At 41.9% G+C, this 20,742-nt stretch overlaps 1 protein-coding gene across 13 annotated transcripts in view; it reads right to left on the bottom strand.

The window, feature by feature from the left end:
• Dennd2a (DENN domain containing 2A) overlaps positions 1-20,742 on the bottom strand; it is a 107,042-nt gene that overhangs the window by 35,470 nt on the left and 50,830 nt on the right. For 11 of the 13 annotated variants that reach the window (XM_048786829.1, XM_048786830.1, XM_015493767.2 and 8 more), the window contains 3 exons: positions 13,250-13,377; positions 11,601-11,722; positions 1,641-1,841 (listed from right to left, as the gene is read on the bottom strand). In XM_048786829.1, coding sequence (XP_048642786.1) covers positions 1,641-1,841; positions 11,601-11,722; positions 13,250-13,377 — 451 coding nt within the window. The remainder of the gene's footprint in view (positions 1-1,640; positions 1,842-11,600; positions 11,723-13,249; positions 13,378-20,742) is intronic. The other 2 variants (XM_015493765.2, XM_015493768.2) reach the window with 2 other exon arrangements.

Raw genomic sequence — 20,742 nt, 5'->3', positions numbered from 1 at the left:
AACTTATCTGCACAAAGTTTTATGATGTTCATGACTTCCTAAAGCCCATGGCTCTGAGTTCGATGGACTTCCCACTCTAACAGTTGCCAAAGCAAGTTGGTACAGAAGGGGTCCTGAATAGCCTGCCTACTCCAGAACAGGCTGCTTTGGCATACTGATTATTTTGGGTTCTGGGTGAGAGTGCCCATCTTAAAAATCACAGGTGTAAGGTGGGCACTCTTACCCTCCCTCTTCTTCCTGGAAGCTAGACACAAAGTTCCCATGTGAAAGATGCCCTCCCTATACTGGGAGAGATGAAACATTCTTATCACTAGAGACAGAGAGGTGAGGCCAAGATAAACCTGTACAAACCAGCCTTGCTAAACTAACCCTTACCTTTCAGTTACTTTCCCACAATTGCCACAATTTTTTCGACTCGGAATGTAAGTATTTAAGCCCAGTAACTTCTTTGGGTTTTCATTTTCTTGTGAAGGCTCCCCACATACATGTAATTAAAATTCACATGCAGGGGCCGGGGCTGTAGCTCAGCGGCAGAGCACTTGCCTAGCACATGTGATGCATTGGGTTCGATCCTCAGCCCAGCATAAAAATAAACAAATAAAACAAAGGCATTCTGTCCATCTACAACTACAAAAAAAAAAAAAAAAAAAAAAAAAATTTAAAAAAAATTTGACATGCATTGTTCCTGTTAACCTGCCTTAAGTTAGTTTAATTTTTAGGCAAATCTTCCCTGAGAAGATAGAGGAAATGCCTCCCCTACAGTACCAAACTGGTCAATGAAAAGACCAGCACTATAGGGCTTAAACTGAGTAAAAGACAACATAACCAACAGAACATAAGATGTACAACCAAGCCATGGGCATGTTTTACTTTTGGAAGGCAGGGACCAGGAGACATTTTGATTTTGTTTTCTTTGTGGTACTGCTAATTGAACTCAGGGACACTACTACTGAGCTAAGTCCCTAGTCCTTTTCAAATATTTATTTATTTTTTAAATATTTATTTTTTTAGTTGTAGCTGGACACAATATCTTTATTTATTTATTTTTATGTGGTGTTGGGGATCGAACCCAGGGCCTCGCCTGTGCTAGGTGAGTACTCTACTGCTGAGCCACAACCCAGCCCCCAAATATTTATTTTGTGATAAGGTCTTGTTAAGTTGCCTAGGCTGGCTTTAATCTTGTGATCCTCCTGCCTCAGCCTCCCAAGTTACTGGGATTATAGTGTGAGCCACTATGCCTGGTCAGAACATGTATTTTGGCAAATGTTGCCTCAGGGCACATACTGGCACCAGCTCCTGACAAAGTCTCAGGTCTAGGCACGATGGATGGAGGTCTACTTTTTCAGGATAAGAAGGAGAAGGCTATGGCCTTTTGAATACAGGCACTGAGAACACTGGGTCTGAAGAACAGTTAAGGCAGGGAGAGACATGGCTAAGAGGAAGTGTATATATAAGACCACAATAATTATTAGGACAGAGGCTGAGATATCCTAGCCTTCTGGTTTTACCATGTCACCTCCTGTGGGTGACAGAATGAACGAGGGCCCAGTGACTGGGTCTCTGCCCAGCCTGCCCTGCAGCCTTCCTTTGCAGAGAAGGAGGATTGCATATTGGAACATGAAGTTGGTTATGAGCATTACCTTGGGGATCTTTTTCTTCTTCCTGCCATTCTGTAGGTCTCCAAGGTTAAAGAAAGTGTCATCAGGACTGCTGGGTGTGGAGGGGGGGCTAATTCTGGAAGGGGACCCAGTTCCATCCCGACTCAACTTCCTAGCGTCCAGCAGTTTGAAGTTCCACCTCTCTGAATTTTGCCGGAAAAAAGCAGGTTTGGAGAATGACTGCTGTGTGAGGAAAGGAGAACAGATGAGTAAACCAATACACAGGGACTAACCAGGAGATAACTGGTGGTGCCAGTGACAGGGACCATGCAACTGAGAAGGGGAGCTGGTCTACCTTCCCAGAGTATGTGGGGTTTATGTAGGCTAACAAGTGTCAGTTTAACTTATCCAATCGTGGAAAACTTGTGTGACAAAGGAGTAAATCTAAACTGGCCTGTCTTTTCAGACAAGCGGATGTCACCTGGCTCAGTCCCCCGACTTTACAGATGAGGTTCTCTGACAATACAAGACACAGGGACTAGAGGTCTGGCTGTGACCCTGGCAGCCCAAGTACCCACTGTGCAAGGAATTTCACTTCTTTGGACTTCAATATTTTTCCCTCTCTCTCTTTCTGTGCTGAAGATTAAGCTCAAGGCATCGTGCATTTAAGCAGATGCACTCCCACTGAGCCGCATTCCCAGCTCCAATTAGACTAAGACAAGTTTTTTTAAAGTCAAAAGACAAAAAAAACTTGCTAAAAAATTTAGGGGCTGGCTGGGTGCAGTGGCACACACCTGTAATCCTGGCAGCTCGTGAGGCTGAGGCAGGAGGATTGTGAATTCAAAGCCAGCCTCAGCAACTTAGCGAGGCACTAAGCAACTCATTGAGAACCTGTCTCTAAATAAAATATTTTAAAAAGGGCTGGGGGTGCTGGGGTTGTGGCTCAGTGGTAGAGCGCTTGCTGGCAAGTATGAGGCATTGGGTTTGATCCTCAGCACCACATAAAAATAAATAAATAAAACAAAGGTGTTCTGTCCAACTCCAACAAAAAAAAAAAAAAAAAAAAAGGGTTGGGGATGTGACCTAATGGTTAATCGTCCCTTGGTTCAACCCCCTATACCCCCCAAAGAAGGGAGGGGAGGCTAGGTGTGTAGTTTAGTGGTGGATTGTTTGCCTAGCATGCATGAGGAAGGCCCTGGGTTTGAATCCCAGCTCTGCAAACAAACAAAAACATAACTCATCACACAGAAAAAAACCCTCATTTTCCTGATAAATAATACAAATTAATGAGAAAAATACCAATAATTTAAAAGAAAAACATGCAAAAGAAAGCTTATAGAAAAGAAAGTGCAACAATTTTTTTAGATATATAAAAAGATTCTTAGTTTCACTCATAAAAGAAAATTATACTCCATTGAAGGCACATTTTTCATTTAAAGATTAGCAAAGGTAAAAAAAAAAAAAGGTCTGATACTCATTTTGTTGAAGGTGAAAGGAAAAAATCATTTCCATACACTGTTGATGGGAATATAAATTGGTAGGATTCCCATCTAACAAAATGACATGTGACCTATAATCAAGAAATTCTCCCTCTAGGAATTCCCCCTACTGACATACTTGTACTTATTCAAGGAAAGCAATGTTGTGCAAAGTATATCGTATATGGTGACGTGGTTTATAATCATAGAATGTTAGAAACAACCTAAATGCCCTCAATAGAAATTGCCAAATAATGGGCTCAGGTTGTGGCTCAGTAACAGAGCGCTTGCCTTGCATATGTGAGGCACTGGGTTCAATTCTCAGTACCACATAGAAATAAATAAACAAAATAAAGATATTGTGCCTATGTATAACTGAAAAAAAAGAAAAGAAAAGAAACAAACTGCCAAATAAATTATGGCATAATCATACAATAAAATACTATGCAACTGTAAAAAAAATTCTTGGGCTGGAGGTATGACATAGTGGTGGAGCACTTGCCTAGCATGCACAAGGGCCTGGGTTCTACCCTTAGCACTGCCCAAAGCACTGCCCAACAAACAAAACAAAACAAAACTTGTGTCGTGTTCTTTATGCATAGAATAGTTCTGGAAGAATAGTTCTCCATGGATCAAGAAATTGATTCACAGTGGTTTTGGTGGAGGAGAGAAAAGGGGGATAAAGGTAAGCAGATTTTCATTGTATACTTTCATATTTCTTGAATTCAGAACCATATAAATGTACTAAAATAACACTTTAAAAATTTTTTATTGCTTTGGGTACTGAGGATTGAACCCCAAGAGTGCTTAACCACTAAGTTATATCTCCAGTCCTTATTCTTTCAAATTTTTTGTTGTTATTTTTTGTTTTTTTTTTGTTCTGGGAATTGAACCCAGGGCCTTGTGCATATAAGGCAAGCACTTTACCAACTGAGCTATATCCCCAGCCCCTATTCTTTTAAATTTTGAGACAAGGTCTCACTAAATTTCTAAGGCTGGCCTTAAACTTGGGATCCTCTTGTCTCAGCCTTCCAAGTCCTAGGATTATGGGTGTGTCCCATTAGTTGCCAGCTTAAAATAATAAATACTAGTTAGACAACTAGAAAAAACACTTTAAGTCTTTTCGAACAGTACTTTCAGGTCTTACATTTTACAATACTGCATAGTTACTAAGTCTCTTTTTATTTTATTTTATTTTTTTTGTTTTCATATTTATTTATTTAGTTAGTTATTGGCAGACACAACATCTTTGTTGGTATGTGGTGCTGAGGATCGAACCCGGGCCACACGCATGCCAGACGAGCGTGCTACCGCTTGAGCCACATCCCCAGCCCCACTAAGTCTCTTTTTAAAATTGACAAATGAACTAAATGAGATAAAGGTATATAAGGCAGCTGGCAGAGTGCCTGATATAATTCAATAGATGTGCAATATTATTTTGCTTCCTCTCCCTATGACACTAATATTTGTTCATACTTCAATGGGCTAACTACATTCTTCTTCTTTTTCTTTTTTTTTCCTGGTGTTGGGGATGGAACCCAGGACCTTCAGGCACATTAGGCAAGTGGCTATACCTCCAGCCCTAACTGCATTTTTCTTTCTTTCTTCTTTTTTTTAATTTTTTTTTTTTTTTAGTTGTAGATGGACACAATACCTTTATTTTATTTATTTATTTTCATGTGGTCCTGAGGATAGAATCCAGTGCCTCTTACCTGCAAGGCAAGTGCTCTGCCACTGAGCTACAATCCTAGCCCCTAATTGCATTTTTCTTTAGTGTTTATTTGCCTATTTATCTTTTGGGATCCTAGGGTTTTTCTTATTATTGTGGATGAGCTCATATCAAACAGATATTAACTGTTTTTAAGTTTCGCTACAACTGTGCTTTTCCCATGTGGCTTATTTATATTTTGGTTACATGCAATTTCTCAGTTTTTTTTAATTGTTGTCGTTTTTTTTGATGCCCAAGATCAAGTTCAGGGCTTCACAAATACTAAGCAAGTGCTCTACCACTGAGCTAAACCTCAAGTGCCCAGTGTCCACATAACTTTTTTCTTATATGAAAATCTATTAATTTTTACTTTTGTAATTCATTTAATCTCTTCATTAATTCCATTTTCTTTTGGGATTTTCTTGGTTTGTTTTGAACATATTTTACTCATTAATCCATCAGTAATTTGTTTTGTGGTATGTTAATCTAAATATTTTCCTGCAGTCTAACTTATTCCATTTAATGAATGAGCTTTCCCACTCAAATTTTAAGGTCATATATATCATAGCTTTTTTTTTGGTACCGGGAATTGAATCCAGGGGAACCTTACCACTGAGCCACATCCCCCAGCCCTTTTTATTTTATTTTTTAATTTTGAGACAGGGTCTCTCTAAGTTGCTAAGGGCCTCGCTAAGTTGGTAAGGCTGGCCTCGAACTTGAGATCCTCTTGCTTCAGACTCTGGAGTTGCTAGGACTACGTGTCCACTACCATGCCTTGCTACATTGATCACATTTTAAACCCTCAAAGAATAGGTTTATTTTGTTCCACTGAGTTCTCATTCTAAGCTAGAACAGTAGTGATAATGACTTCAGAACATTTTCAAGATTTCCAAGAATAAAGACCACTAGTCTTCCCAATGGCTGGTTCTATTGTTTTATCATTGGTCTCCAAGTATCAATAAATTGCTCACTACAGGAAGAAATATATATATATATTTTTTAAAGAGAGAGGGGGGGAATTCTTTTTAACATTTTTTTTTTTTAGTTTTCGGCGGACACAACATCTTTGTTTGTATGTGGTGCTGAGGATCGAACCCAGGCTGCACGCATGCCAGGTGAGCGCCCTACCGCTTGAGCCACATCCCCAGCCCAAAATAATTCTTTTTAAAGGGTTAGAGACGTAGTTCAGTGGTAGAGCACTTGCCTACCATGCAGAGTATTAAAGAAAAATGAAGGGCTGGGGATATACCTCAGTTGGTAGAGTGCTTGCCCTGCATGCACAAGACCCTGGGTTCAATCCCCAGCACCAAAAAAAAAAAAAGTAACAAGGACCTTAAAGGCCAAACTTCATTCGCAATGATATCCAAAGAAATAACCTAATTCTTTAACTGGATTGAAAACTCCTATCAAATTGTTGGCAGTATTATTTGTTTTCATTAGAGATTTAGATTGTGATATTGTTTAAAGGAGATTTGACCTATGGAAAGATTTAAGAAGAAATCAAAACAATGCACACAACTTTCTAAAGAATGTCAAGAGGGGCTGAGTGGGTGGCGCATGCCTGTAATCCCAGTGGCTCTGGAGGCTGAGGCAGGAGGATCGCGAGTTCAAAGTCAGCCTCAGCAAAAAAAGTGAGGTGCTAAGCAACTCAGTGAGACTCTGTCTCTAAAAATAAAATACTAAATAGGACTGGGGATGTGGCTCAGTGTTGAGTGCCCCTGAGTTCAATCCCTGGTACCCAAAAAAAAAAAAAAAAAAAAAAAAGGACATAAAGAGGCCTGGCAGAGGCTGTGTGTGGACTGCATCACCCAGCAGTCACAATGCTGGAGAAAGGGTCTGGGTTGTCACAGAGAATCCAAATAAGCACCAAAAGTCCAGGAGCTGCCATGAGGAGGTGGGATTCCAGTAGTTTCTTAGATAACCCAAAGGGGAGACTCAGGGACTATGTGGGGGAGCATTATGAAGCATATAAAAGTCTGAGACCAGGCTTAGGGGTGAGGAGAACAAATTAGACCAAAGAGAGTCTTCATGGCTCCAAGTGAGGGCCACAAACAGAAGGGAGAGATAACACAAGGAAGATGTCTGTTTATTGAAGGCCTCTGAAAACAAAGTTATGAATCCTGGATTTAGCAGGGGCCAGCAAACTGGGGCCAGAGAATATTTAAGGCTGTGGCCACATTCTCACCATTTCAACTCTCAACTGTGCCACAGTACTTAACTGCTAATGCAGCCACAGTCAATGTGACATGGATGAGTATGGCTGTGTCCTAATAAAACTTCATTCATAAAAATCAGGCAGCCAGCAATGGTGTGTCAAATCCTAACTGTAGTATAAAGGGAAGTCACTACAGGATCCTAAGGGTGATTTTTTTAGACTTTGGTCCAGAGAAGATTCCAGTTTTTGATAAAAGCACCTCACACCAACATATACAGTGCCCAACTCTGTCATGCCTCTATTTAGTAGCTCTGTCGCAGATGTATACCAAGTGTCTTTTAGAGATTGGGCACCACAAAAGATCTGTAGTGTCCAAAAGGGAAAGGCAGACAGGACCCTCTTGGCCTGATGTATGACTTCATGTGAAGTCTCTTGCATTATTTCAGGAAGCTGAGTGTGGGGAAGATCAGGTGGTAAGGAAGCCCTGCACCTTCTAGAGGGAGCTGACCTAGACACAAGTGCTGGCTCATTAACCCATTTTTTGGGGGTGAGTACTGGGGATTGAACACTGGTTTACCACTGAGCTATATCCCCAGCCTTTTATTTTATTTTAAGACAGGGTCTTGCTAAGTTGCTTAATGCCTAAATTGCTTAGGGCCTTTGCTGAGGCTGGCCCCCAATTTGCAATCCTCCTGCCTTAACCTCTTGAGTTGCTGAGATTATAGGTGTGTGCTACTGCCCCCAGCTCGCTCAGTCTTATCTGTGAATGGTATCATATGTAGAAGAGAGTATCTCTAGCCAAGCACAGTGGTGTATGCCTGCAGTTCTAGCTACTCAGGAGACTGAGGTTGGACAACTGTTTGTGCCCAGGATTTGAAGGCAAGGCAGTAAGACCCCACCTCAAGACAAAAGCAACAAAAAGAGTGTCTCATATTAGCCCAGGTTTCCTCTATTGTAAAAATTTGTTCCTGCTGTATTCTCTGTGCTGTACTAGGCATGGGAATGGTGGATAACACACAGCAAGAAACGAAGGCACAGTAGAAGGCTGTCTTCTAAAAAGAGCTTGCATTCTGTGTTCATTAGGCCTCAGCATCTGCCCCAGCTGCACATCTGTTCTTTTCTGAGGACAGTCTGTCTGACAGACCCTCCCACTCTGCTGGGACCAAGCAGGAGCTAATGAAAGAAACATCCCAAAGATGGCTTACGACCTTTCTGTGGCTGGCAGAGGAGGTCAATATAGAAGGACTGCTTCAGCTGAGACTGCTTCTAAGGTCCTAGATGCAGCCCAGATGCCACAGATGCTCAATGAATATTTGATGAACTCAATGGAGGAAGTGGTGAAGCCTGAAGCTTTCCCCCAGAATGGGGGCATAAACCAGACACCAGATGTGGGAGTGTAGAGTATCGAGTGTGGACATGGGGCCCTGCTGATGACTTGCAGAGGCCCAAACAGCCTGCAAGTATCAGTGGCAATCAGACACATGCACCAGTCAACCAGATTCTCTCTCCTTAGGACAGATGTATCTGGACTGCAAGCTCTGGCTGCCACCGCCACCAACCTAGTCTAGCTGTTTAGGTGGCAAAATCTCTGGGCTTTCTCTGTCTGGCAGGAGCAGGAAGAAAGGGCTGCTCAGCCTTTAGTTTCTGGTACAGGGAGGTGTACCCTGCTCTGAATGCGTTTGCTCTGGGCAGATGTTCCTCACTGTTCTTAAGAGGAGGTACAGTGCACTCCCCTGTGGAGTGATGAGCCAGGAGGGTGGGATGGAGCTTTCTTCTCCCAAGCAAGACTCGTCTACTATGGGGAAAGGATTTCCTAGATGTTGGATATGTCCATATTCCAATGAAAACACAAACACATTTCCAAGGGAAGTAGAAACCACTAGTTATTGGTTGTCATGAATTATTCACAACTACCCTCTTTTCCACATGATGGGGAAAATGGCAGTTGATTGATTTGGACAAGTATTATAGTAACTGACGTGGGTCCGTAAGCCATACCCTTCATGATGGCTTCTACCTCAACTCTTCTGGAAGACGGTGGCAGGAGCTTCCCGTTAGGACCACCAAGTGCAGAAGGCAAGCCTCATGTGGAACAGCCCCCAGCGAACACTGACCCTGTGGGGCTCAATAGGAAGATAGCTGCTTTCCTCAGGCTGAAAACAGATCCTTGCAATGGGATTTAATTGGACTCTTACAGCCTAAATTTGGTATTTTTTTATTTCTAAAAAAATGAATATTTGTAACAACTACTGGGGCCTTAGGAAAGACACAAAGAAACAGAATATAAACTATGTGACCTTGAGTAGTTTGTTGTTACTTAGGGAGATGTTTTTAAGACACATTACATGATTTAAATCCAAACTCCAATCATAATGTAAGAAATGTCACAAGGCAATAGACAATTCATGTGAAATGAATGATATGTCTTCTGGATGTTACAGGCCATAAAAGGTGAAAAACTTCTAGGTGCTGCAATGGCCTAACCAACTCCCCAATTGGAGGCACCAATGAGCTGCTCCTCAAAGGACAGGATGGAGGGAGCGGAGGGAGCGGTCAAAGACATAGACAGAAACAGCTTAGCCGGGGATTAGCAAATTACAGCCCAGGGCCACATCTGGCCTGCCACAACTTGAGAACAGGTTTCACATTATTTATTTATTTATTTATTTTAAAAAGAGAGAGATTGGGGCATTTTTTTTTTTTTTTTGAGAGAGAGAGAGAGAGAGAAAGAGAGAATTTTAATATTTATTTTTTTTTTTAGTTTTCGGCAGACACAACATCTTTCTTTGTATGTGGTGCTGAGGACCGAACCTGGGCCGCACACATGCCAGGCAAGCACGCTACTGCTTGAGCCACATCCCCAGCCCAGGTTTTACATTTTTTTAAAAAAATATTTATTTTTTAGTTAAAGGTGGACACAATATTTTTTATTTTATTTTTAAGTGATACTGAGGATCGAACCCAGTGTCTCACTCATGCATGCTAGGCAAGCACTCTACCACCGAGCCACAACCCCATCCCCAGATTTTACATTTTTATATGGTTGAAAAATAAAATTCAAATTTCAGTGCTCCCAAATAGTTTCACTGAAACAGATACTCTCACTTGTTACATATCATTTTATGGCTGCTTCACACTATAATGCAGGTAGCTACAACAGAGACCACCTATCCCACAAACCCTAAAATATTTACTCTCTGGCTGCTTAGAAAAAGTTTGCTGATCCTTGGCTGATAATATCAAAGGGTAGCTCGTAAGCTCTGCTGGTAGGGAGTGTTTGCACATAAGAACTGTGGGAGATCAGGCAATGAGGGGTGCTTGGGGATTAATTATGAAAGATACTTAAGGACACACTAAAGAGTATCAACTCCAACTATTAGGCAAGAGGTTGAAATTATTAGCATGTACATGAATAGTTACATTATCTATGTGCACATGGTATAAAACTACAAAAGGTTCAAAAGTATACTCTGAAGTATACTCATACATTGTTGATGGGACTGCAAAATGGTGCAACCACTATGGAAAGCAGTATGGAGATATCTCAGAAAACTTGGAATGGATCCATCATTTGTCCTAGCTATCCCACTCCTTGGTTTATACCCAAAGATCTTAAAATCAGCACACAATGATTCAGCCACATCAATGTTTATAGCAGCTCAATTCACAATAGCTCAACTATGAAACCAACCTAGATGCCCTTCAACAGATAAACGGATAAAGAAAATGTTGTACATATACACAAGAAGAATGAAACTATGGCATTTGCAGGGAAATGGATGGAACTAGAGAATATCATGCTAAGTGAAATGAACCAATCCCCCAAAACCAAAACCCAAATATTTTCTCTGATAAGCAGATGCTGATCCATAGTGGGGTGGGGGGATAGGGAAGAATGAAGGAACTTTGGTTTATGTAGAGGGGAGTAAGGGGAGGGGTTGGATTGTAGGGATGGGAAGGATGGTAGAAAGAGACAGACATTATTATCCTATATACATGTATGATTATACTACTGGAGTGACTCTGAACCAGTACAGCCAGAGGGATGAGAAGGTATGCTCCATTTGTATACAATGTATCAAAATACATTCTACTATAAAATGAATAAATTAATTAAAAAAAAAAAAGCATACTCTGTAAAAAGAAAGCCAGTCTTGTGGCCTATAGGAAGTCAGGCACTGACAGTTCCACCAAGGTACCTGCTTAAAGTCTATCCATGCTAAGATCCCTCACAGAGAAATTCTTCTACATCCATGAACACAGGTGAGCTCCCATGCTTGTATATACTTTCATTTCAAAACCCCCACAAATGGTAGAATACTATAAATATACTGTTCTTCACCCTGCATTTCAGTCTTGTGTGTCAGTTTGTTCAGTGCCTTCTTCTGAACAGCTGTATCACATGGATGGACCATTTTTTATGTAAAAAGTTTGAAGAGAGTTCTGAGCTAGAAGCTCAGCAGTATTTTCAGAGATTCTGTCAAGCAGTGGGGGTCCAGGAAAATGAGAGGCAGGAAGGCCAGTCAGACAGTGGATAGACAGATCCAGGTTGTGATAGACAGAACCAGATGCCTGGTTGTGAGGACGGCCTGAACTCCAGAGTGTTCAGGGACATGGTACCTGGGACCCCTCTCCTGCCACCACTCCCCCAGGGCTCATACCTTGGTGGGAGTGTCAGGTATGGAAGAGGTGGGAGAACCAGGAAAGGTCAAGACACATTTCTTGCCCAGGCAGCGGCCATGTAACTCGATGTCTTCATAAGGGTTTTCCTTCATTGGTGGATCTGTGGTCAAAGGCAATGGGTCAGGAACCTGGGAAGTTTTCCTCCTAAGAACACGGAGGCTAATGTCTTGGCCTCTCCTGCGCTAGCCCTTGTGGGATGTCTGTTGTTTTGCTGCCCATCACCCTTTCTCTCAGTGACAGACCCTGATTATCACTAGGGTAACAACCTGTCCCCTCCCTTATAGCTATGTAAGATTAATTCAACTCCCAGTTTCAGGACTTCAGTACTCTAGGGGCCTCAGACTGCTGCCTCAGTGATGAGTTCAGGTCAGGGTTCGCATCCCAGCCCAAGGCAAACACCACATGGCATTCCCAGACTCCAAAGTGAACAAGGGAGCCAAGCTGGTCTGGCCAGAGTGAACCTCAGGATTTTTGCAAAGACTTGCAAGACATAGGTACTCCTTCCCAGGGGAAGGCATGAACTCCAAGGAGCTGTTAGCCCTAATCCTGAGGATGATGGGAAGTCTGCTGAGAATGGAGCTTCTCTGGGAGGTAAGAAATGGAGGAGGAAAAATGCCAATTCTGGTCATGGGAGTCCATGACCTCCCTTTGTTGTTCAGTTGGTGTCCTTGTTCCCCATAACTGAAAGCAACCTCTCAGGCATACACTGCAGAAGTCCAGAGTTCATACCCTCCTTCGATTTGGGAAGCTTGCTGCTTTAGAAAACCCAGCCTACACAGCTCAGCTGACTAAGTGCATGCCCCGCCTCTCCTCGCATGATATTTTCTGGTACTGGAGACTCTATGCATGCAAGTCTGTGGGCATCCGCCCCACCTGCCTCTCACATGCACTCACCTATGGGTTTCTCCCTCTTCCCAGCTCGCTTCCTCTCCCACGGTAAGCAGATACCAGTCTGAGCTCACACCACACTGAAACTGTGATCTTACAGAAGACTACTGAACTCCCCAAACAAACTTTGAATATGAGCCCCACTTTGGAATCTAAGAGGAGTCTTTGGGGCTAGGCCAAAGTTACTCTCCAACAACACATTCATTCAGTCTGTACTCTGATGCCCTGTTAGTGCCATACTCCTGAGTGTCTGAAAAAGCATGCTGGTCTTCAGTGTTTTCTTTCATTCAGTCATCCCTACAATTCAGGGAGCATCTGTAAGGAGCCAGGTCTTTTACATTCTCTCCAGTCCTTAAATAACCTGCAAGGGAGCCATTATCACCCTCACTATTGAGACAAGGGAGCTCAAGTTCAGAGAAATTACGGTATCACCAGCTCAATATCACACAGCTAACAAGGGGCAGAGCCAAGATTTCATTCCAGATGGTGACTCCAGGCCTTCTGTTTCTTGGTCCACACCCTGCCTCCTGCGCGGTTCATGACCAGCCCTTCTTCTCCCTTCCAGACTCGTGTTCTCACTTATCTCACTGAGGCCCACCCACTCTCCCCTCCTGTCTACCTGCTCTCTCATTCATTTGACTACACCTCTGTCTTTGTGTGCACGTGTGTGTTTCAAGCAGCATCCCCATTTTCTCTCCCTCTTTCTTACATCCAGACTCACAGACATTTGGTCTCTTACCTAGAATGTCTTCATAGACGTTCTCCTCTGATAAAGTGCGTGTGAGCCCCAACTTAGTCTGTGCATACCAGTCCACCCTGTTGTTCTCGCAGGAAGACTGCAGTAAGTCTTCGAACTCATAGGACTTTCTGAATTGTGCAAATGGGAGGGAAAAACCAAGAACTTGAATCAATTTAGGCTTCTTCAGAGAATATACACTCCCTCTCTAAATTTGTTCTTAGAAAGCTTTCTATTATTGAGATCAACTGTTTTTACAAAAGTGAATATCCACAAATAAGAAAGGTGGCTTTTGCTTGCAAGAATATTTATGCTATTATGCTAAGTGAAAACAGAAAAAAATATATATACATGTATGTGTATATATACATACACATACACATATTATATACACATATATTTTCCCCAGATTGCAAATAAACATATCCACATACAATAAAAAGAAAAGACAGAAGTGAAATACAGAGGTGCCACCTCAGGACTGAGGGATGGCTAGTGACCTCTCTGATCTTTTACTTTCCCGGACTTGAATTTTCTAGTGTTTACGGACCATACATTACTTCAATTAACAGAGAAGCAGTGAGGGTGAGTTCAGAGTGGACCAGAGGCCTAGGCACTGGCTCTTTCCTCTAACCTAAGTGGCAATAGTCAGTATGGAACCCAAGGGCCCGCTGAGGCATCCTGTCTTGCCCCTCAGAGAGCTGATCAAAGGGACTGGCTCTCATTTGTGACCTGGCACATACATAGCTTTCTACCATAAAGCACTGATGATTTTTATAACTTTGAATATTTAGGAAAGGTCATATTATGTAGCATGAAAAACTTCAGGCATCTTAGGATCCACAATACCTCCCACCTTTTTCTTCTCTCTCCCACTGGTCTCCAAAGTAACCATAATGTCCCCTTCCTGACAGAACCACCCCCAAGCAGAAATACTGAGAATTTCTCCAGAACACACCTGGTCCTTCCTGAATAAAATTTTAGGTGAACACGCTGTCCACCCACTTTGAGCAGGGCACATCCCCCAAGCTAGCCTTGACTTGGTGGCTTTTGCTTGCAAGAATATTTATGCTATTATGCTAAGTGAAAAATAGTAAAAAAAAAAAAATCTATCTATATATATATATATACACACACACACATATACATAATACAAATATTTTTCCCATGTTGCAAATAAACATATCCACATAAAATAAAAAGACAGAAGTGAAATACAGAGGTGCCACCTCAGGACTGAGGGATAGCTAGTGACCTCTTTGCTCTTTTACTTTTCCAGACTTGAATTTTCCTCTTCTTCTTACATAGTCCATTTGGTCACAACCCTTCTGTGGCTCAGAAACCCAGCTCTTTTTATTTTATTCACAGTGTCCAGCAGAGTTCTGCACATGCTCCATGATAAATACTTGTAGCTGACTACCTAAATATTCATAGTGGCTTTGCTTGTTCATCTGCACTCCCAATTTTCTTCTAACCCCTAGGGAAGATGTTTTTCTGGTGGCTTGGATTTATTTATTTATTTATTTTAGTTTTCGGCGGACACAACATCTTTGTTTGTATGTGGTGCTGAGGATCGAACCCGGGCCGCACGAATGCTAGGCGAGCACGCTACCGCTTGAGCCACATCCCCAGCCCCTGGCTTGGATTTTAAAATAAACCTGAACATGGCTTCCTCACAGGCCCTTTAATCCTAGGTGAACTACTTAAGTCAGATAAATTCAGTGTCCTCATTTGACAGTAATTATCTCATAGAACTATTGAGAGACAGAGAGAGAGAGATGTTTATAAAGTGTTCATCACTGTCCTTGGCACTTAATGAGCACTCAACAAACGTTAGCTATTAATTATGTAGCAACTGTCCTACACTGACATGTACTGTGTGGAGGCACTGTGCTCAGGAGTCAATAAATAAGGGGTGACTAAAACAGTCACTGTCCCTGCCTCATACAGCTTACCTTCTAGGGAGGAAAACATATTGAATCAGTGCATGCACAAATAAATACAGTGTAAACTGTGTTAAGTTCAATGATGGGAAAGCAAAGTCTGCTATAAATGAGAGCATTAGGAGGACTGGATTTAGGGATACATCAGAGAAGGCCTTGGGATAATGTCACTGAGACCTCAAGGATGATAGGCCTCAGTGGGGAAGGGCTGCAGGACTACGGTGGGTGTGAAGGCTCTGAAGCTACAGAAAGTTTGTGCTTTCAAGGAAATAGTTGTCATAGAGCTGAACTGTGGGCAACAAGTGTGGCGAGTGATGTGCAACAAGACGACAGATCTGGGTGGAGATCATCAACCTCCTTCCAACCTCTGGGGAGTGTGTGCATAATTAAAATTTTCCTTATCCACTACCCTTCCCCCATACTGAGAATCTGTCATTTGATGCAGTAACCATTGTGGTTCTATAATTTCTCACCTTTCTCAACAAAATTTTTCAACTGGGCAGGTGAGGGTGGAGCTAAGTAGAGGGAAGAGGCGCTAAGACTTTGCATTCTAAATGACCCTTAGTTGCCTTCTTTCCTTTACCCTCCATCCATCCCTGTAGATATCCCATTTATGAAACTGCTCCCCAAGGTAACCAGCAAGCTTCTAATAGAACCCAACTACTTTCTCAGTCTCTCTTTACATGACACTGCTTGCTGCCATGTTCCCCTTGGGCCTCACACCTTTTCTAGAATGTGGGGTAGTGCTGCTCAAAGTGGCCATCATGGATGGGGTTGGTATGCGACTGTGTGTCACTGTTACTAAAGACATATGTATGGAAACTGAGCAACCATTTAGAAACTGTGTGTGTATGTGCGTATGTATATGTGTATATGTGTGTGTGTGTGTGTGTGTGTGTGGTACTAGGGATTGAACCTAGAGGCATGCTACTTCTGAGGTACATTCTCAGTCTTTTCAATTTTTTTATTTTATTTTGAAACAGGGTCTCACTAAGTTGAGTAGGTTGGCCTTGAACTTGTGCTCCTTCTGTCTCAGTCCCTTAATAGCAGGATCACAGGTGTGTACCACTGTGCCTGGCTTAGTTTAATGTTTTCTATGATCTTTCCACATTTCTAAGAACAAGATGCTAATATAAGAGTTCAGGCATACTTTGCATTTGATTCCTGACATATAAAAGACAAGAACAATCCAAATAGCATTAGAAAATCCACCTTGAACTGGGCATGGTGGCTCATGCCTGTAATCCTGTTATCATGATGTGTTGGTAACACGTGTGCAAGCAAAGGGTTTGGGAAGTTAGTTCTTCTAAAGCATTATTTCTATAATCTACACAAATGCCTTCAAGGAATTCTATCTTCACCTTTTGAGGTCCAGGTAGGTGAGTAGCTCCCTGAAGAGGAGAAACATGTTTAAGCCAATCAATCATTCAACCACTTAGCTAATTCTCTAAAAATATTTTTAAATTAGAAAAAAATTTTAGCATCTTTATTAACTTTGAGAGAGAAAGGAAATTTCCAAAGGCTAATGAATGATAACCACATTCAAATTGGCTTCTTTTTAGTTTAAACATTTTCAACATTCATTCCCCATGCCACCCACATTTTTAATAAGTTCCTTCTGCGGGTCACAGCATGCTCAAAGCTTGTAAGGCAAAGGCAAGAAATCCCCACGTGGGGATGCCTGCAGCCTGGGGAGGGTGTAACCTCTCAGCCTGTTGGCCTCCCAGGCCCTCCCATGATCATTTGGTAGTTGATACTCCAGTTTTAGAGGAGCTAGAATGACCTGACTTTTTTTTTTTTTTTTCTGTTTTCTTTTTTGAGATAGGAATTGCTGCGTTGCCCAAGCCAGTCTCTAACTTGCGATCTTCTTGCTTCAGCCTCCCAGGCAGCTGGGATTACAGGTGTGCACTACCACACCCACCTCCAATGAACTCTGCTAAAGGCAGTTATAACCTATGTAATATCCAAATTTCAACAATCAACGACAAATACTGTGATTTTGAGTAGTATTTTGAATGTTACTGATGACTTTTCCATAGTTTTGTAAATGAAATGCTGACTGAAGAATGGGCAAGAACCACAAAATTAAAAGTCCAAATTGGAACTCAGATGGGAATCTGCTTTTGCAGATGAGAACCTCCTCCTCTTCCAGAGCTGCATCTCAGGAAGGCCACCAAAATATTTAGGCCTCAACCTGGAAGGCATAGTCTAAACCTCCCTCTCTCTCACCACCCACATCTCAAACATTAACCAGAGTTCTACCTCCAAAGCATCCCTGGAACCCACCCACTTCTCTCAATCCTCACTGCAGTGACATTACAAGGTGACCACAAGCTCTTCCCCCACCTCTAACTTGGCAGCCCCTCGAGTCTCCAAGCTGTAGCCAGGAAGATGTCTTAAAGATGTAAATCTAATTCTTTCTACCTCTCTTAAAACCCTTCAGTGATTCCCACTGCCCTTAGGTAACAGGTCCCAATCCTTCCCCTGTCTACAGGGCTCTTCCAAAGCTGGCTCCAGGAGACCTCCAGGCCTCATCTCACACCCTTTAGTTCCTCCAACACACCCAAGGCTTTGTGCTGCAGGGCTTCCAACTATTTGTTCACTCAAACTGCACATCCATCTGTCATAATTCCCGTGGCACCTTAGGCTTTCTCAGAGGCCTAAGGATGGTTATACGTAACTAGTTGTGTACTTCTAACTATTACTAGTCTATAAGTTCCACGAGAACAGGGTCTTCATCTATCTTGTTCATTACCATGTTTCCATGTCTTACACTAAACAGGTTCACAGAAAATATCTGTTAGCTGAATAAGTGAATGAATATTTTAAAAGCTGGCTTTAAGGGCACATTTACCACTTTTAATTTATCCCTACTTTGGGTTTAAAAAAAAAAAAAAAGCAGCTATGGTCTTGAGTTAGTCAAATTTTTGGAGCAAACTTCCCTCAGAATTCTTTTTAGTAATGGCTCAAGTAAGCTTGGATAGCCTACGGCCTAGCCACCACTTCAAACTATTCTGCTAGGGCAGAACCCACTTAAGCTGCCAGAATCTCTTTTTTTGCCTATCCATCCCAAGTGGCCATGGGCAGCTCTTCCCCAGGGCCCAGCTGACCTCCCAGAAGGCCATTCATCCCACCAGGTGGTTCCCAGTAGGAGGCTCTTAGTTTACATTCTGTTTCCAGTGTTTCCCTCTACTTATTCCCATTATCATTAAAGTTGAGTTTCTGCTTTTCTCTACCTTGGATCCAAAGTAGAACTGTTATAAGAAAAAAACCATCTCTGTCCACCATTGTGTCCACCCTCCAATGAGAAGTACACATGACAACTATTCTTATAATACATAATAGCAATCATGGTCTCTGTTTTCCAATGCAACTACTATTTAAATAAATGATTTTACTAAATCAAGTTTCTCAGCTTTCAGAGTAACTTTTGATTTGAACCTCAAATAAACAATTTGCTCCTTTGAAGATTTTAAACGTTTGGATTTTAGCCATGGTAATTCAGTTATCTCATGGACTGACATCCATGTTGACAGAGACAGGCTCATAATGACAGAGAGAGACTGCAGTGAGGCTGATAAGATACCTTTAACTGTTAAACCAATGATAGCCGAGCACTACTGCCCAGCCAGGGAGCTATGGGGAAAACTCGGTCCTACGGAAGGTGAATGATGGGATCAATACTGCAAAATATGACTTGCAGAACACATGACCCAAAAAGTCCATATCCTCAAAAAGTTCTGAAGTCTTACATTAAAGCTCCAAGAAAAGGCTGAATCCATAGCCAAAGCAATCAGTTGATAAGTTGAAATCTTGGCCAATGTAGTTATTTGGTTTCATAAAAATCCAAACATTGTCATATGATCAAATTAAACTAAAATGCAACATTTTAAAATTTAATTTTGTGTGTGTGTTGCTGGGGACTGAACCCACAGCCTTGCGCATACTAGGTGGGTATTCTTCACTGAGCCACATCCTCAGTTCTTAAGTTGAAATATTTTGAGTATGTAGATGCATGTGAATTCTGGATGTTGCTTATACTTAGAAATCTTTAAATAACTTTTCTTGTTAAATATTGGCCTAAGGCTTTTCTGCCAAAGTTATTAAAGGTATGCCATAAAGCATACATAACCAAGTTAATGTTGCTGTAGGAAACTTATCTTTGGAATTTCCTGACATTTGAGGATTTCTCATTTTCCATTTTAAGACTGAAAGCATGAATCCTTGCATTTAATTTCCTGAGGCTTTAGAGAAATGAAGAAAGAAGAGCAAAGAAAGGGAGAAAGAGGGAGGGAGAAAGGAAGAAGAGAGAAGAGTAGAAAGAAGGGGAAGAGAAAGAAAAGGCAAAGAAAAACACATTTTCTCAAACTGAGGATCTGAACCCACTAGTCTGGCTCTTGATGAGGTGTACTAATTGGCCAGTGAAAATAAGCTGGATACAATCTCTAAAGCTCACAGCTTAGCTGTGTAACACTAAACCCTCAGAACCTCAAAATCCTTAATCATTTCTTTCTCCAGCCTTGGCTTGGCTTTCCTGCCACAGAGAAGGCAGCAAATCTGCCAAGTGCATGGTCGAGGCTTTTTTTTTTTTTTTTTTAAGAGATAGGACCACAAAAAAGAGCATTCTTTACCCTCCTTTTTTAAAGAATAGAAAATGAACATCTTGCCCTAACCACCTCCATTATACTATGTTAAACAAAATGAAAAACCTACAGCCAAAATTCTTAAAACACAGCTGATGCAACCATATTCAAACTGGCCAAGAAAAATTTCATCTTTGGACTGAAACTAAGTAACTTTAGCTGGTTATAAAGAAAATGCTGAAAGACTGAAAACAGCAGATGGGGGGCTGGGGATGTGGCTCAAGCGGTAGCACGCTCGCCTGGCATGCGTACGCCCCGGGTTCGATCCTCAGCACCACATACAAACAAAGATGTTGTGTCCGCCGAAAACTAAAAAAAATAAATATTAAAAAAATTCTTAAAAAAAAACAAAACAGCAGATGGTAGCTGAGGGAGAAAAGATAGTGGGAATAACTATTTACCAGGATGATTTGTCTGCCCAAATGAAAGTTTCCAGTTTACCAGAACCAACCTGCCCCTGGGGAGTGAGGCCCCTTGGAGGAACAGCCCCCAAATGCCACAGAAGCACTACATGGGAAGTCACAGACCAGGAGCAAGAAAAGTCAGGACACTATCAAGGAAGCTGGGCTTTGGTGCTGGTTTGGGAAAGGATGTAGAACTGGGAGTTGGAGGGCTGGGGTGTAGCTCAGTCAAGCTTAACACATAGGAGCCCCTGGGTTCAATTTCTATCATCAAACCTAGTTCCCCTCCCGAAAAAAAGAACTGTAGAAGGATTCCAAACATAAAGAAGGAAGCCTCTAAATTCTACATGTCATCAGGGGTAAACCTAAATAGACCCTCTAACTTTATTTGCTCTTAGTTGATTTAAAAATCACCAATTTCAGAGGTCAAAAGGTTGGGCAATAAATTATTAGTCTCCCAATAGCTTTCCCCCCCCCCCCACACTCTGACCTGGGGTTATGATGATAAT

This window comes from Marmota marmota, unplaced genomic scaffold (assembly GCF_001458135.2).
Source record: "Marmota marmota marmota unplaced genomic scaffold, marMar, whole genome shotgun sequence".
Lineage (NCBI taxonomy): Eukaryota > Metazoa > Chordata > Mammalia > Rodentia > Sciuridae > Marmota > Marmota marmota.
Note: the sequence above shows the minus strand (reverse complement) of the source record. Positions and strands in the feature narration are given on the sequence as shown.